This window comes from Ylistrum balloti, unplaced genomic scaffold, assembly GCF_031769215.1.
Source record: "Ylistrum balloti isolate Yb309-2 unplaced genomic scaffold, AGI_CSIRO_Ybal_v1 Utg369680, whole genome shotgun sequence".
Classification (NCBI taxonomy): domain Eukaryota; kingdom Metazoa; phylum Mollusca; class Bivalvia; order Pectinida; family Pectinidae; genus Ylistrum; species Ylistrum balloti.
This window is the reverse complement of record NW_026781921.1, coordinates 399,037-416,241: the sequence shown is the minus strand read 5'-3', so window position 1 is coordinate 416,241 and position 17,205 is coordinate 399,037. Positions and strand designations below refer to the sequence as shown.

Sequence of the window (17,205 nt, the reverse complement as noted above, 5' to 3'; positions counted from 1 at the left end):
TTCATAACATTCTAAATAAAATAAGCTAGCAGCATATTCAAAATAAATTGGAAGATAAATTAAGATGTATTTTAGTTTATCTGTCGTAGGGTGACAATGACAGAAACTCTGTAGCAAGTCTACATTATGTTGGAGAAAAATCAACAATATTGCCAAAATAGTGTTTATGTCTGACGAAAACAATCGAAACGACTCAATCGTGAAGTCCGTTAACAGCTCAGTCGTAAAGTCAGGTGACAACTCAGCTTTGAAATAAAGTAACAAATTCGGTCGTTTAATCAAGTGACAACTCAGTCGTGAAGTGAGGTGACAACTCAGTCGTGACGTCAGCCTTGAAGTCACGTAAAAACTCAGCCATGAAGTCTGGTAACAACTCAGCCGTGAAGTCTAGTAGCAACTCAGCCGTGGAGCCGGGTAATTGTGATAGATTGACGATAAACTGGTTATGCGGCTTGCTCATCTTTTTTGCAGTTATCAGGAACGCAAATCTCCACATCTTCCCCGTCCCTCTTAAACCTATGACATCGACATTGGCCTTTTCCGGTGAATTCTTCAAATTTCTTCTTCTTCTCAGCTAGAAATTCAGCCACAGCCATCTTCTGTTGTTCTCTTTGAAAACAAAATGAAATCAACAAATTTTAACTTCAGAAAACCTGCTCTGACGTCACAATATCACTAATCATATTGATTTGTTTTTCAATTTCTCGTCACGTGGTATCAATAGAAATTAATTCAGAAATCCGATTTATATTAAGTTTAACGTCAAATGTTTTATTGTGTCGTTGCTCTGAACTTTGGTATCAAACATTTTATTTAGACTAATATTATATGACAAATGGCTAGTTTACTGAATCAGAACATCTAATCTAGTTCCTCTGTCGACGATAAGAGCGTAAAAAACAAGAAAATACCAACAAGACAATACAATCGTAATCCAAACTCAAATTCAATAAAACTAAAGCAATATATCAACAAAAGAAACATTTACTTGGAGACTCCTGAAAAAGTACAATGATAATACGGCCATGTGTTTCGGAAGAGTAAGCGTCTTTTGCTTCATCGAAAGCACTCGCGATGTAAATCCTGGTTAATCCAAACAAGTAATGCTATGTTCTCAAATGATGAGAACAAGGTTAACAACAATGAAACCAGCGAACAAACTAACGAGCATCAAACGAATTAATGCAAACGGCAACTCGGAAAACAGTAGAATATCTGTATTTTTTATGTTATGTTCATTGTGTCCTGGACTGAAAAGGCAACTAATAACTGCTTCGTATCAGTTTCAGCCTACTTTCACATTCTATTTAAATATTCATGTGCTAATAATTAGATATTCATTGATCTAATTATCCTAGAACCGATTGATCTCTCTATACTGTACTAGGTTCCTTCCGCGAAATTTCTTAGCATTGTCTAAATTTGTACTTGTCCAGCTTCATATCGAAAACTAACATTCTTTTTCTCCAAGGATTCAAATGCTCAAAATGGTCACATATACAGAATTTTCGATCCACGATTTGTCAATTTTTAACATCAGTAGGAAATCAATAATTTGTTTAGTATTCCATTGGTAAGCTCACTTAGATAGCATATCGTACAGGTTGTAATCAGATATGACATATTTAATAGATCAATCTAGTCGACGAAACACTATAATTCCCAATCATATTTATCACAGTTATCTAGGGACGAATTCTAGCTGACATTGAATACTGTTTCTGTGAAGGGTACAAAGTTAGGTTTTAAAAAATCATTCTCTCTCTCTCTCTCTCTCTCTCTCTCTCTCTCTCTCTCACACACACACACACACACACACACACAAGTAAACAGAAATAATGAACAAAAATAAGGGGAAATGTCATCAAATTTAAATTGAACTTGCAAATCTTTCTGATGAATATGTATAGATGTTTTGCAATAATTAAGACATATTAAAGAATATTTGCTGTAGATAATGTTGTGTAATGTAAACAATTAATGAGAAATACATTAATCAGTACAAGTTATCATTTTGATATCAGTTTTACAGATAACTCACTTAAAGACATGCGCAAGCTTTTGTTCCTTGAGGTATTCGTCCCATTCTCTGTACAAAAAATTGTCCACCTCAGATCGTTTGTTCCGGATTTCCTCATCATTTTCTTCAACAGTTTTCTCTTTGTTGGACTCGACTAAGGTGTAAAACAAAGATAACATTACTATCTACGGAAGCCGGTTAGTGCCACTAAGTTGTAATTACGAGATAGCTATGTCGTAATTACGAGATGTTTAGTCGTAATTACGAGATGCGAAGTCGTAATTACGACTTTAAAAAAATTTAACTCATGAAAAACGTGGCACTAACCGGCTTCCGTAACTATCAGATTAAAACAACAAAGTAAAAGTAGGTCTCCAGTATCATGTCTGATAGTCTGACAGTAAAAATGAAAAAAAAAAAAACAAAAAAAACAATAGCAAAGTTGATCTATTTATAGAACAAATATTGATAAGACAATGATTGCTTATTTGTTCGCACGGTTAATCGCCCTGTAAACAAAAGACACAAGTATGTATCACTTTTTAATATAAATTTAAAGTTCATCTTTACACCTGTTTCGTCTTTCTAGAATTCGTCGTTGACTCCAAAGGGCCTATATTTTGAAGTCTAGGAGGCGGCAATATCGACAGAGAATGTGAAAAAGACAAAGAAGTGCATAACACCTTTTGATGATATTTAGAACTGGATATAGTAGAAGGTTGTACAAAAGGCACACAAACGAAAGGCAACACTTTTAGTGCTTATTTACATAAGTCACACAATAGCCAAATATTGTGCAAAGCACAAACAAGTGAATAGCACACTTTAATACAAATATATGATAAGATACAGTATTGACAAATGATAAATTAATTTCATGCAGCTATTTCGTCCATCTAAGATTTGCTAAATATGCTGAGGGCCAACACTATTTGGAGGCGACGAAGCAAAATTCAAATTGGTCGAAATCAATCTGACGAATAATATTAAACACTTAGGGTGAAATAAACCTACAATCTTTGCCCAGTATTGCCTTGAATAATTATAATATTTACCGTTCCTAGCGATGACAACACATGTCACCAATCCAAGAACTAAAAGCATCGACACTCGGAACATCTTTGTGGTCGTCTTGAACTTCATGGGAAAGGAGATCTCACAACATGCTCACCCAGGGTTGGACAGATTGGTCACCAACACTCTGGTTATATACTAACATCAAACATCACTGTGGCCGTTAGCAAAGTAGGGGACAACAAATGAACAATGAACACGTGGCTTGTTCTGTTTGCTGATTTACAAACGTAAATATAATTATCTTTCCAAACTATCTTTGGAGTTAGGCTATATTCATAATGTAAATTAGCAACATTTTCTATATTTATTTCAGTGATCAGTGACAAGTTTAGTACATTTTGTAACGGTTAAGGCATTCGTGACTGACGCGACCACGCTTCTGTGGGCGGTAATGTTAATGTTGTACACCTATCTCGTATCTACATCTTATTTCGTTCTGTCTCATTTTAGATAAAAAAAATCCAACATTTCTATTTATATACTGAAGTTAACTAGTCAGAATGTTTCAGGGCATCTGGGACTATATTTACAGAACCATATACACTTATTTTGTTTGTTTGTTTTTTTTTTGTTTTATATCAGGATTTAGAAGTAGGCGCGATAATTCCTTTCAATACGAAGTAACTTGGTAGGTTAACCTTCATGATTTGTCAACGCTGTACCGCTTGATTAAATGGTTCGTTCAGAAATCACTCTGATGGTTTGACCTGAAGGCTACAATATCTCCACTTTAAAATGAATTTACATTTCGTTTTTAAATCCACTTAAAAATAAATTTCGTTTTTTTTATCTGTAACGCTCAATAGATACTTTGAATAACTTTCGATTGGCTGTTCAGCTTAATCAGTCGAGTTTGATTTGTGATATGTTCAAATGAAATTATCAGAAATATGAAAATTGTGAAATTTATGAAATTATGGATTAGTGTACCGCCTACTCTTTATATTGACATCTCTTTCAGTCAGTTCTGGTTTCGCGCAAGCGTCAACTAGGCTTCAGAATTTAGGCCATTAGCATCACTGACAGTCCTAGGAGGACGAAACAGCAGTATGATGTAGCGTCACTGACGAGTCCTTTAAGGACAGGACAGCTGTATGATGTAGCGTCACTGACGAGTCCTAGAAGGACGACACAGCTGTATGATGTAGCACCACTGATGAGTACTAGAAGGACGAAACAGCTGTATGATGTAGCATCACTGACGAGTCCTAGAAGGACCACACAGCTGTATGATGTAGCATCACTGACAGTCATAGAAGGACGAAACAGCTGTATGATGTAGCATCACTGACGAGTCCTAGAAGGACGACACAGCTGTATGATGTAGCATCACTGACAGTCATAGAAGGACGAAACAGCTGTATGATGTAGCATCACTGACCTTTAAGTACAGAACAGCTGTGTGATGTAGCATCACTGACGAGTCCTAGAAGGACGAAACAGCTGTATGATGTAGCATCACTGATGATTCCTTGAAGGACGAAACAGCTGTATGATGTAGCATCACTGACAGTCATAGAAGGACGAAACAGCTGTATAACAGAACAGCTGTATGATGAAACATCACTGACGAGTCCGAAAAAGGATGAAACAGCTGTATGATGTAGCATCACTGACGAGTCCTAGACGTACGAAACAGCAGTATGATGCAGCGTCACTGATGAGTCCTAGAAGGCCGAAACAGCAGTATAATGCAGCGTCACTGAAGGGTCCTAGAAGGACAGAACAGCTGTGTGATGTAGCATCACTGACGAGTCCTAGAAAGACGAAATATGTGTATGAAGCAACTTTACTAATATTTTGATAACATTGTATATATTAAAAATTATATGAACTATATTGTATTGAAACGTGCCATTCACTTGTATGCCCTTTAAACCATCTTAGAGATTGCACGTGACAGACCATGCTGATGGACTTTTATACCCTGATGTTTCCTCGAACCTTCATGTCACGTTTTATTTTGTTCAATAAGTTTCACGGTCCAGAATACACACAGTATGTACTTGACGTTCTTACGATATAATTCAATATTGAAAATTATGAAATTAATTGATTCCGTAGGGTAAGTGTACCTGGTAATCTTATTTTTATTTCGACCAATTTTGAGTTCTACGATGACGAATTATGTGTGAAATGCAGTTTTATTTACTATTTGGCTATTCTTTATCTAATTATGAAAACAAATTCGAAAGTGGTCATCACTTTTGTGTGGTTAGTGCAATGTTCCGGCAATATCAAGACCTGCTAAGTTCCCAAAGCTGCTGAATGGGCACTGATGTTAGACTGAGTAAAATTCTTCAAAAAATATTTTTCTCGCTATCACAAACCAAGCTATGATAACGGGTTATACTCAAGAACTAATCAGACTAAATCTTTGATTTCTAACCAAGTACACACTGTCATTATGAAAACACTTCTCACAATACGTTCAACAATACATAGAAATATCATTTTATTAGACAAAAGGACGTTATTGTTTTCGCAAACGGGCGAAACAATCAGCTTGTATATATTAGCATCCTTTCACGTGACGTTTAAAGCTCTCTTCCTTTCAGATCGAAAACACGAAAGGATAAATATTAAGAAGTATTAGATGTTGTCCTTTCGGATCAGGCTATTCTGGTTTAGTTATCCGGGAAATGGTTTCATGACAAACTTACTCGTTTTGAATTGATACGTCACGATGAAGGTCAATGGAAGTGACGTTGACACTAACGGTCACTGGCGTGTTTCGACTAACCGCAGTTGGAGTATCACGAAGGAAAGATTGACGACTGTTCTTTACAATTCCGCAAACCAGCTGACACTCATCGTTCTCACAGATCTGACCTCCCAATACCGGCGTTGTTTACTTGGTTCCACTCGCATAGCCCATATCACATTGGGGTTTTATTGGGGTATCATGATAAACCCTACTTATGGTTTAGATTATTTTTTAAAAATCGGCAGGATAATATTCAAAAATACGTTTACCATTACGGAAGTAAGCGGACCATACTGACCTTTCATACCTACCAAACAGATTTCCATCTTATTTATTCATAAAAATACATTGTAGTTTCTCTCACAATATACGCCATATAAAACTGACGAAAACATTATGATTTACAATTGGTAGCTGCCTATTGAGAACTATTATGTTATCGTTCTCCCCATAATTTCATTATATCGGTTGTAGTTGTCCTTTTTTATCACCTTAGACGAATATGAACGCTTTAGGTACTGTTTTTCCCTTAATTCCCGCTCCTAAATCCAAAGAATTTTGGTAATTTAAAAATATTTGTGTTCTTACAGACATTTCAGTATAAAGTAGATATTCAAATTGTATAGGAAGAGGTGACCAATTAAAAACATAAACATTTAACAATGGTGCATCGGACAAATAATCCCAATAATTCATTCGAAAATAAAATAATAAATATGGTATTGTAATGAGAAAATGTTTCGTACTGAAAAAGTGGTGGAATTCTTCAATCTGTAGGTGGTTGTTATGACACACATCTGTTTGTAATAATGAGGAAAAAATATCCAGGTTTTTGGGGAAAGGATTTTATTTCATATTTTGACATGAGATATATCTAAATAATATTTACTGCGCTGACCTTTCAGAGTGTTACAATAAACTAGTTATAGAAACCACACGCGTCAACATACTGGCATTTTACCTTACTGTATTTTAAACCTCTCCGCGGTCAGCATCGCAGTGGGCGTGTGGTCAAGTTGTAACAGCCGAAATGTTACTATATCAGATATTAGTGGTTACTGTATACAGTTTAGCCTATTCTACAGCTTACCCACGCGACGCTGCCTCTGTCCCATATCAGAAAAACGTCAGGACCAGTCTTCAGGAAGCTATTGTGTTGTTCGTAGATGCAAGTTTAAAGAATTTGGGCAAGAAAATTTCGGTCATGGACAGAAGGTGCGATGTTTTGGAGGCGAACTTAAAACCTCCGGATTGTGTTGGCGATTTGGAGACGTGTCAGAACGCGTCTTTACCAGAAGATTTAAGGGAGATTAAACCTGTCATGGAAGCAAAATTGAAAATGTTCACTAAAACACTTAACACGTTTTTGAATGACCTCCGTAAATTACGGGCTGCAAAGGACGAGCTACGGAGACGCGCACTAAACACAACACCGATACCGATACCGACCACCACAACTGATGAGGTAGAGGAATCAGGATCGGCGATGCAGGGAGATGCTGTAGATGACGACGATGATTATAGTGACTACACAGGTATAAGAGTATATAGGTATTATATGTTATACAAAAACACAAAGGATGAAGGCATATGTATTTCTTATTCCAAATTAGGAACAAACTTATTTTACTTAGTCTAAGGGTCAAGGTTAAGTTTGGGCTGAATAACACTCAACACAGCTTTTCATAAATGCATTAGAAGCTTTATGACTTCAACGGAAGGAATCAAATTGTTATATTTTCAACCATTCATTAACCCCTTTTCTTTATAATTAAAATAATCCAACGGACATCAATTCTGTTTTGGAGCTTTATTTGAAAACTGTTTTGCACATCGCAAATGTTATATTTATAATTGTTTTCTAATTTTTTTTAGAAAGACTACATTGTGGCATGAATAAAGAATTTTCAGCCCCAATCAGTGATACTCACATTGTCATTATATCAATTAAAAATGACTGTTTTCATAATACAGTTAAGAGTTTTCTTTGTCAAGTATCCAAGTAAGTCGCGGTAACTGACTCTGACCTACGTCACTTCCTGTCAAGTGAGGTGTATTGTTTGAAGGTCTCTACCTGTGGTAGTTTGTGTACCTCAGAAACAGACCAAGCTGTGCGGTCGTGGTTGTGTACTAGGGCAGAACATTTGATTGCTCTGGATTATATGTGACGCCCCCACGCCCCGCCCCCTCCCCTGTATGTTATTAACCGAGATAGCCATCGGTTGCGTTGTAACAAGGACACTGTCTCAAAATGACGCGGACTGACCTGGTAGGCTGGAAAAAATATCTTGAAATAATAAATTTTCCAGTGAACTTTAGAGGGCAGTAATCCATTTTGCCTCGAGATATTCAGTGTGAGGTGTGAAATTGTTTATTTACAGATGAAGGTACCGTGAGCTGTCCTCCCGGTTGGATACTGATAACTGGTTTCTCCAAATGTTATTACGTTTCAAAGAGAAACGAGAAAGCCAACTGGAAAACAGCACAGGTAAGGTCGTCAATTTTTTTAAGTTTACATACAAAACGTTTTTGGTTGAAAACACATGTGCACGCAGGCCAACATTCTTATCAAATTCTCATCATTAAAGTATGCGTTTTGACGGCAACGTTATCGGATATAATAAGGTTGTGTGATGTTCCAGCGGATTTTGGTCGGATTACCAAGGTCTCACTGTTGTCGGGTATAATCAGGTTGTGTGGTGTCCCAGCGGATTTTGGTCGGATTACCAAGGTCTCACTGTTGTCGGGTATAATCAGGTTGTGAGTTGTCTCAGTGGATTTTGATCGGATTATCAAGGTCTCACTGTTGTCGAGTATAATCAGGTTGTGTGGTGTCCCAGCGAGTTTTATTCGGATTACCAAGGTTTCACTGTTGTCGGGTATAATCAGGTTGTGATGTGCCCCAGTGGATTTTTTTCGGATTACCAAGGTCTCACTGTAATTTGGTATAATTGGTTAGAGTGGTGTCTCGGTAATAGGGGGTCCGATGACTGAAGGCCCGCGTCATTTAGGTAATCACTCTGAGCTTTCCTGTGATTTCACATCCGATCTGTTCAAAACGATATTTAGCTGCTAGACTCTTGTTCACAGAATACATCGAATTGCCGACATGTCAACAGAGTCATAATTCACACTCAAATCTGATGAAACCATGACAGTATATGGACAAAAGAATTACATGGAGAATAAGACCATATGTTCATAAAGGATAAGCGTTTTATACAGTATTGACTTCACCCACCATGCAAATCTTGATAAATCCGTGTAAATAATGTCACGTTCCCAAATGAGAACAAGGTATACAACAACGGAACCAACAGGCAAACTAACTAGCATCAAACACGTCAACTTCATGTCTCACAATAGAGCAGAATATTTCCCAATGAGATCATTATTACGTCAAAGTACACCATTCCCATTAACTTCACCAATCTGCACCTCTCTAAACCCTGTGTTGGTAGTTTATCTGTCATTTGTCGACATCTTCCATAATCGTTATAATTGGAACAAGTGTTGGACATGGAATCAACAGCAACGTATATATAGGTTGATGGAGCAGGAATGTTGCTATTCAGCAATGGAAAATTCACAACTGGGAAATTGAAATCATTACGCTTATCAAACAGCTTGGTAAAAAGCTGTGCATTTTCGTTTCGATATAGCAAACAAATCGAGGGTTGCGGTTGATGTAGAAATCTTTCGTGTCTTTTTAAGTGAAATTGAACGACTTTGCAAGGTTTTTATAACCTGCTTTAAGAAGTTCTTCGATAATTAAAAAATAAGTCGGAGAGAACAGAACAGTTTGTTCCAATAGGTATTCTAATATTCCGATCTCAAAACCAAAGTCTGCGAATATATTGTCAACAGCGAATTCGACTATTTTAACGATTTTGTCATATCATATTTCTGCTTGGATATTTTTTCACTAAACATGATCTTGTATCGTTTATTACAAATTTCTGTATCACAGTTGTCATTTCTTTGAAAAACAAAGTAACAAGAAGCCAAGATGACGAGGCTTTCCTTAGTTTGGAATATAGGATAAATGTGGACAAAATGGAAAAAATAAACTTTTCTTTTACAAATGTAGAAGAAATGTTTTTAAGATGAGACTGTTCAAAACTTGTCAAAAGTCCTTTGGACTTCTTTACAATCTCCGTATATATCATCAATAAGATTGTATCCATGATTTAGTAGTACTAGAATGATTGTAAGAAGTTTTGTTTGGTAAACTTAAGAGCGAAGCTATAACTAAATGATACAATGAGGGCGGTTTGAAAATGATCCACTTTAAGTCTTTCTCTTAAGGCAATGTGGATACGGAGACCTTGTAATGATGCTAGTTGGACTTTCAATCACTGAAATCTGCATTGATAACTTCTCTAGCTAATTGTTGAATACGTCAGTTGAAACTTACAATGGAATAATGAAAGAACATGTTTTGGAAAAAATGTTCTGGAAGCATATCAGATATAAGTTTCGTCCAATATATACAGTGAAATAAAATGCACAGATATCCGTTGTGGTACAATCACATTATCGAAATAAACAAAAGTGTTTTATGTAAAGTGTGTTACAGACGACGAGTACCTTCTACGGGCGGTGTTATTTAGGAAGATGGTTCTTTTTATAACTTTGTAAAATTTCCAACAATATATAGTATTAGGCCATTTTTGTTTCTACTTTTCACAGTAGAATTCGTCGGACAAATTGGTTTAACTATTAGACATCTATAAAACGGATGGATTCTTGTGAAATTAGTGAATCCAATAAAAATGAGGGACGTTAGTTTCCTTATCAAGAAGGGTAAAAATGCTGATGATTTTTATTTTTTGCAGAAATTTTGTTCGAAAAGGGGAGGAAAGCTGGTAGAAATAAAGACGGATGCTGAAGCAGCTGTCCTGAAGGATGCAGTTATCCCCCCTCTGAGTAAGTCTTCAAAAGTCATAGATTGTTTATAAAATAGAATCTCGTTTAAGATCAGATGACGTATGAGTCAGATAACGAATGGACGTCACACACTCTGAGACTATATTGTGACGTCACATTGGAGACAATATATAAAGATAACTTAACGTCGTAAAAATGAAAATGTTTTCTGTAATATTTCATAGAATTATTGACTGTGCAATCAAAATATATCAGATTTGTTTCCATTTTGTAATTTATCAAATTCGTCATAAATGTTGTGTTATACCTCAGTAAAGAACAGAATGCTGATACCCTTCAGATATAAATTACATATCAAATGGATTTCTCCTTATGATGACATTTATTAACGGCCTGTCAACACATTAAAGGTCATTAGTGTCATCAACCGGTAAAACACACATCAATCCAAAAAGGAAATAACAACAAACAAACCGAAAGGTAAAAGACAAATGCTAAAAATCTTAAATGGGTATTTCATCACAAAAGATTATAACGGTAACTCATAGTCTGTTATATAGACCAGCGTCTTTCAGATAACCTAGAATTTTACAGATCTCAACAGTTTCAAAAAGGGTCTTTAGACTTGCAATGTTACGATAAAAAATTATCGAGTAGAAGGTCAATGCAATCCAAAATGAAATGGAACGCAACATGTAAGCTCCCATAAGTACATGTGTATACTTATGGTCCCTACCTCTCTCCGTATCTGTATAAAGAGTCGTCACACTTGTGTATACTGACCTACCTCTGACAACACATGCTTTTATTGATATTTATGCTCCAGTGATTTATCATCTCAGATCATAGGTAGGAAGGGGACATTGTAACACGTCCGTTCGTCATACCGTCCTTTCGTCCTTTCGCAACATCCTTCCGGCCAATGACTTAAGTTCCTTTTATTTGATCATATTCAATCCTCGCGCTCTGCTTTCTTAAACGACTTGGCTTGTTATTTTAAGATTTGTTTTCAAGTTTAAGCTAAAATGTTCATTTTGGTGAAGGTCATCAATAATATGATTGGACAATGCCCTTTGTCCAATCAATATCGAAAATTGTGAAAGGACTGTCACCCAATCAGAGAGAAAATATCACTCAGTGACCTTGTCACATTTAACATTTATATAGAAATATGGTTTAATATAAAAAAGACAAAATTTAAAATGTGCGTATCATTTGAATATTGCTGAAAAGAAGCATATCATAATTTTATCTGTGGACAAAGAAACTAGAAATAGTGAGATAATGCCACGTTAATAGACAAAGTTGAATTGAATTCATTGATAAGCTCTACCGAATTTTTGCATCTATTACTAGCACTTCGTTGTACTGTCGACGTATTGTACTACATACGTGTACACGTAATACCGAAGTAAGGAGCTTCCTCGTAACACGATATTTCATGGCTAAAACAATAGAATTAAATGAACATTAGTCGTGCAACAGTTCCAGACCTATTTATTCGTTAAAATAAATATGATGGTAACTCACAAACCTTCTTCAATCACTGAAGTGTTACGGACACAGCAATAGTAACGTTTGCTGTAGATATAAGGGAGATAATTCTTACCGAATATAAACTTTCCTCACTACCAGAATTCTGATTATCAGATCGTGACTGTATTTTTTAAAACTATATCACCGTTTGGTGGCTCCTCGAAAAATCGAAGCAAAGCCCGTATGACGGGAGGTAACTCTGTTCATTCTCTTTCTTATTTCTCGCATGTATTATGAAAAGAGCTCCGCTCAGATGGCCGATAATTACAATGTATATTGGTTTGAATTGTAAGTTTAGATTTGACATGATTATTGTCACGTGTACATGTACTTCAATTAATTGTTGCTGGTGTCATTTAAGGGGTGTTTCTTTCTTTATCTTCACCCAGGTGTATATCACTATGCGTATGTAGGAAGGAGAAAAATGACGGATTCCAATACATGGGTATTTCTGTCCAATGAAGAACCAGTCGATTTGTCAGTACGGTCCTGGCACAAGCCGGAAGTGAAGACGAGAAATGACTGCGGCTGTGTTAGCCGAGACTCCGAGTTCAATATGGTAGACTGTGTCTGTACAGGCATCAAAATGTATTTTATTTGTGAAAAATGATACTTTTAAAGACATTGTGTTTTGATATTCAGCAATAAACACAACAATGAATTTTAAATTCTTGCCAGGTTATTTGTATGACGTTACCATTAAATAACGTCATTGAAAAATCATATATATATAATAAAAATGACACATTTGAACACATATACTTGAAATATTTCGTCACAACATGCACGAACAATGTAAAAATATCGATTGCTTACAGTTTAAACTGTGTTGTTATTGTAAAGATGGCAAAACAGATACACGTACAAAAATAAAACACGGCAATTAAAAGTTATTGTATCCTTCGATATTCCAGGAGAATCCGCCAACTGTGCGTACTATTTTTTACCCTTAGCTAGTGTCCATTCCACTGATAAATAGATCCATCTTTTATAAGATTACAAAAAATAAATAAAAAAAAAGATATGTATTAAAATCACTAACACACACGATAAATTCATAGAATTTCGTTGGCTTTGGAAACAGTAAAAATGTCAAATGCTTCCAAGGAGATGAAGTGAAGAATGAAGATATCGAAGCAACTGACTGTCTGTAAAATGTTTACATCAGTAAGACATTATTTCAGAAGGAAGACGTAACGACATAACAGTCCTGTACTGTCCGCCAACGGAGATGAAACCTGATCTGTAGTGTGTGATACCAGGAACTAGCCACCGACCATTAGAAGTTTCTGTTAATAATTTTTACAGTTTGTTGGCTGTGTCAGTATCATACTTGTCCACTGTTTCGTGCTGGTCGGCAGTACATAGGCACATAATGGCCAATATGATCAACAAGGGATTCCATTTCCGGTTCCCGATCACTTGGGCAGTTATATCCTGTTGGGCATGCGCATTGAAATTCATATCCAAGAGCCGAATCGTGAACTTTGTCTATGTAGATTTTTGAACATAATGAATTGTTTTTTTCACAAGATTTCTGAAAATAGAAGAGAAAATCTCAGACAATTTGAAAAATTAATGTAGAAGACAGGGTTACTCCACCCCCTCTATCACTTGCTTTGTCTGTAATACCTAACTGAAGCAAATAGAGACAGTTCACGTAAATAATGACTATTTATTTCAACATCCAAAAAATCATCACGTTAATTTAACAATATACATGGAGATACACTCCACGCTTGCATGGTCATAATTATATAGTTCTAAACAAACACTTTGTACAATTTTCACTGGACCGGAAGTGCTCACCTTCTGACAGCCGTATTCATACATCCACACTTTGTTACGTTTCCACCAGTTTGACAACTGAAACACGTTGTTAGGACACTTACATCTGGCCATGGCCATGTATACTCGCCAGTTAGAAGTCTCTGTTTCCATGACTACAGCCAAATCATCCTTGTCGCACGTGCGTTCTGGCATGACCGGAATACAAAACCGGTACTGCACCAGTTGCTCATCTGTAGACAATAACATTCTCAAAGTAAACAAAATTGTGAAATTGCCAGACAAATGAGTTTTATGTCATTGTAGATGAAAGAACAACTCCCACATTCAAAAGGAAGAAGAATAAAGAGAGAAAAATCCCTGAATGACTAGTAAAGTGTACTTTGATTACTGTTTCACGAGGAATACGTGAATGCTATTGTATTTTTTCAATAAAGAAATTGAAAAAAATTAAAAATAGATAAAGTATAGCCAAATAGTCATACAGCTGTTCCCTCCTTCGTCCTTCTAGGACTTGTCGTCAGTGATGCGTAATGTTTAAATCCTTAGGAGGAAAGATGTGTGAAAAATCAGTATCAACCCTACAAAAAGTTTCATAATTTTCAATATTTCTTATTTACGAAGAACTGTTAGCTAGTTACCTGTCAATACTGTGGAAGAATTATCTAGTGAATTCAGTAATTCACCAATGTTTTAGTTCATTCCCTATCCCGTGGTAAGCCTCTGCAATGTCTGTCGTCCGTCAATAACACAAGGTTAGTTCATTCCCTACCCAGTGGTAAGCCTCTCCAATGTCTATCGTCCGTCAATAACACAAGGTTAGTTCATTCCCTACCCAGTGGTAAGCCTCTCCAATGTCTGTCGTCCTTCAATAACACAAGGTTAGTTCATTCCCTACCCAGTGGTAAGCCTCTCCAATGTCTGTCGTCCGTCAATAACACAAGGTTAGTTCATTCCCTATCCCGTGGTAAGCCTCCCCAATGTCTGTCGTCCTTCAATAACACAAGGTTAGTTCATTCCCTACCCCGTGGTAAGCCTCTCCAATGTCTGTCGTCCGTCAATAACACAAGGTTAGTTCATTCCCTACCCCGTGGTAAGCCTTTCTAATGTCTGTCGTCCTTCAATAACACAAGGTTAGTTCATTCCCTACCCCGTGGTAAGCCTCTCCAATATCTGTCGTCCGTCAATAACACAAGGTTAGTTCATTCCCTACCCCGTGGTAAGCCTTTCTAATGTCTGTCGTCCTTCAATAACACAAGGTTAGTTCATTCCCTACCCCGTGGTAAGCCTCTCCAATGTCTGTCGTCCGTCAATAACACAAGGTTAGTTCATTCCCTACCCCGTGGTAAGCCTTTCTAATGTCTGTCGTCCTTCAATAACACAAGGTTAGTTCATTCCCTACCCCGTGGTAAGCCTCTCCAATGTCTGTCGTCCGTCAATAACACAAGGTTAGTTCATTCCCTACCCCGTGGTAAGCCTTTCTAATGTCTGTCGTCCGTCAATAACACTTGGTTAGTTCATTCCCTATTCCGTGGTAAGCCTCTCCAATGTCTGTCGTCCGTCAATAACACAAGGTTAGTTCATTCCCTACCCCGTGGTAAGCCTTTCTAATGTCTGTCGTCCGTCAATAACACTTGGTTAGTTCATTCCCTATTCCGTGGTAAGCCCCACCTGTGTCTACCTTCTCCCAATCAGTAGTTATCCCCTCTGATGTCTACCATCAATAAATTACATTGTACTTATGAAATTTGTGAATAGAAACATAAACCCGTTTCAAAGCATTCGTTAAGATTCTTCCCTCCCTCATTCTACCTTAGTGAACATTTCTACTAAATAGACAATAAGGTGAAGTCGATTTGAAAGCACTTTAAATTAACACGACAGAAAGACTCGTTTCGTATCAACAGTAACTTACGTCGTTCGTAATGGACCCAGGTAAACGATTGGTTGTCGTTCTCGCCCCATTCCTCTGTACATCCGGGGCATAGGCAGTGTACACCATCACTGAACGTCTGGTTACCTGGATACCTGAGGATTGTACTGCACACATGGCGGTTGGAGCGACATTTGTCTATTCTAGATTTGACCTGAAGAGAAATATGACAGAAAGGAAAAATTAGTTTCAGAATCGACCTTGCAAATGAACCAATGGTTATAGAAACGAACTCCTTCACCAAAAGGCATATCTAGCCAACAGCAGTTGTCCGAGTCCACCAATTTGAACTGCAAATGCTACGCTATAATCACGTGACTAACTAAATAGATTTTAGACTTCGATTTTAAAAGATATGTGGTACTTATCAATTTTAACAAAATTAAAACATCTTCAATCTTTTATTCCATCATTTTATTACGTTTACTCAAAAACGGTGTATTTATATGTTGATTTACTAATATTTGTTCTCGATGGTGATGAGATAAACAGCGTCCCGGTGATACGGCATACTTTAACTTTATGACCCAAGAGAGATAACTCTTAATGGTATAGGTATCACAATATTAAATTAAAACGTACAGGCGTGCTACCGAATCCATCCATTGGCTCATCTATATTGGAGAAATCGAACATATCTGTCTCCTGGGCGAATCCAACATCTGTCGTCATAGCAACCATGATCCATAGTAACAGGGAAAGCCCTTCCATCGTCATGTTAGCGTAGACTCTCTAGAAACATCAGGATTTTATAAAGGTCACCGACAAGATGACGGAAAGAAGTATATATCAATGTGGTATTAATGCTGTAGGTGAATTTGACATGTATGACAAGATTGTTTATAATAGCATGAATATTCTACACATGAACTTTCCAGGTCTTTATATAAACAGTACAATGTCCATGTCTATATATAAACACATACAATGTCCACCTCAATATATAAACACATACAATGTCCACATCTATATATAAACACATACAATGTCCACGTCTATATATAAACACATACAATGTCCACCTCTATATATAAACACATACAATGTCCACGTCTATATATAAACACATACAATATCCACGTCTATATATAAACACATACAATGTCCACGTCTATATATAAACACATACAATGTCCACGTCTATATATAAACACATACAATGTCCACGTCTATATATAAACACATACAATGTCCACGTCTATATATAAACACATACAATGTCCACGTCTATATATAAACAGTACAATGTCCACG

At 36.6% G+C, this 17,205-nt stretch overlaps 2 protein-coding genes across 2 annotated transcripts; one reads left to right on the top strand and one right to left on the bottom strand.

The window, feature by feature from the left end:
* The first annotated feature begins 6,834 nt into the window (after positions 1–6,834).
* On the top strand, positions 6,835–12,840 carry LOC132564437 (uncharacterized). Its single transcript, XM_060229093.1, has 4 exons — positions 6,835–7,339; positions 8,186–8,292; positions 10,643–10,733; positions 12,620–12,840. Exons 1-4 carry the CDS (start codon positions 6,835–6,837, stop codon positions 12,838–12,840), a joined length of 924 nt encoding a protein of 307 aa, XP_060085076.1.
* Positions 12,841–13,557: 717 nt separating this feature from the next.
* On the bottom strand, positions 13,558–16,668 carry LOC132564426 (uncharacterized). The gene is made up of 4 exons (XM_060229083.1): positions 16,534–16,668; positions 15,934–16,105; positions 14,040–14,251; positions 13,558–13,767 (listed from the first exon to the last, which is right to left on the bottom strand). The coding sequence occupies exons 1-4, from the start codon at positions 16,666–16,668 to the stop codon at positions 13,558–13,560; spliced, it is 729 nt and encodes a 242-aa protein (XP_060085066.1).
* Between the last annotated feature and the right edge of the window lie 537 nt (positions 16,669–17,205).

Excerpts from the sequence above, each read along its gene's own strand:
- LOC132564437 (XM_060229093.1), top strand. The coding sequence starts at position 6,835 with ATGTTACTATATCAGATATTAGTGGTTACTGTATACAGTTTAGCCTAT. Across the intron at positions 7,340-8,185 it reads TGATTATAGTGACTACACAG|ATGAAGGTACCGTGAGCTGT; the intron begins GTATAAGAGTAT and ends GTTTATTTACAG. Across the intron at positions 8,293-10,642 it reads CCAACTGGAAAACAGCACAG|AAATTTTGTTCGAAAAGGGG; the intron begins GTAAGGTCGTCA and ends TATTTTTTGCAG.
- LOC132564426 (XM_060229083.1), bottom strand. The coding sequence starts at position 16,668 with ATGACGATGGAAGGGCTTTCCCTGTTACTATGGATCATGGTTGCTATG. Across the intron at positions 16,106-16,533 it reads ATGGATTCGGTAGCACGCCT|GTCAAATCTAGAATAGACAA; the intron begins GTACGTTTTAAT and ends ATTTCTCTTCAG. Across the intron at positions 14,252-15,933 it reads CTGGGTCCATTACGAACGAC|ATGAGCAACTGGTGCAGTAC; the intron begins GTAAGTTACTGT and ends TATTGTCTACAG.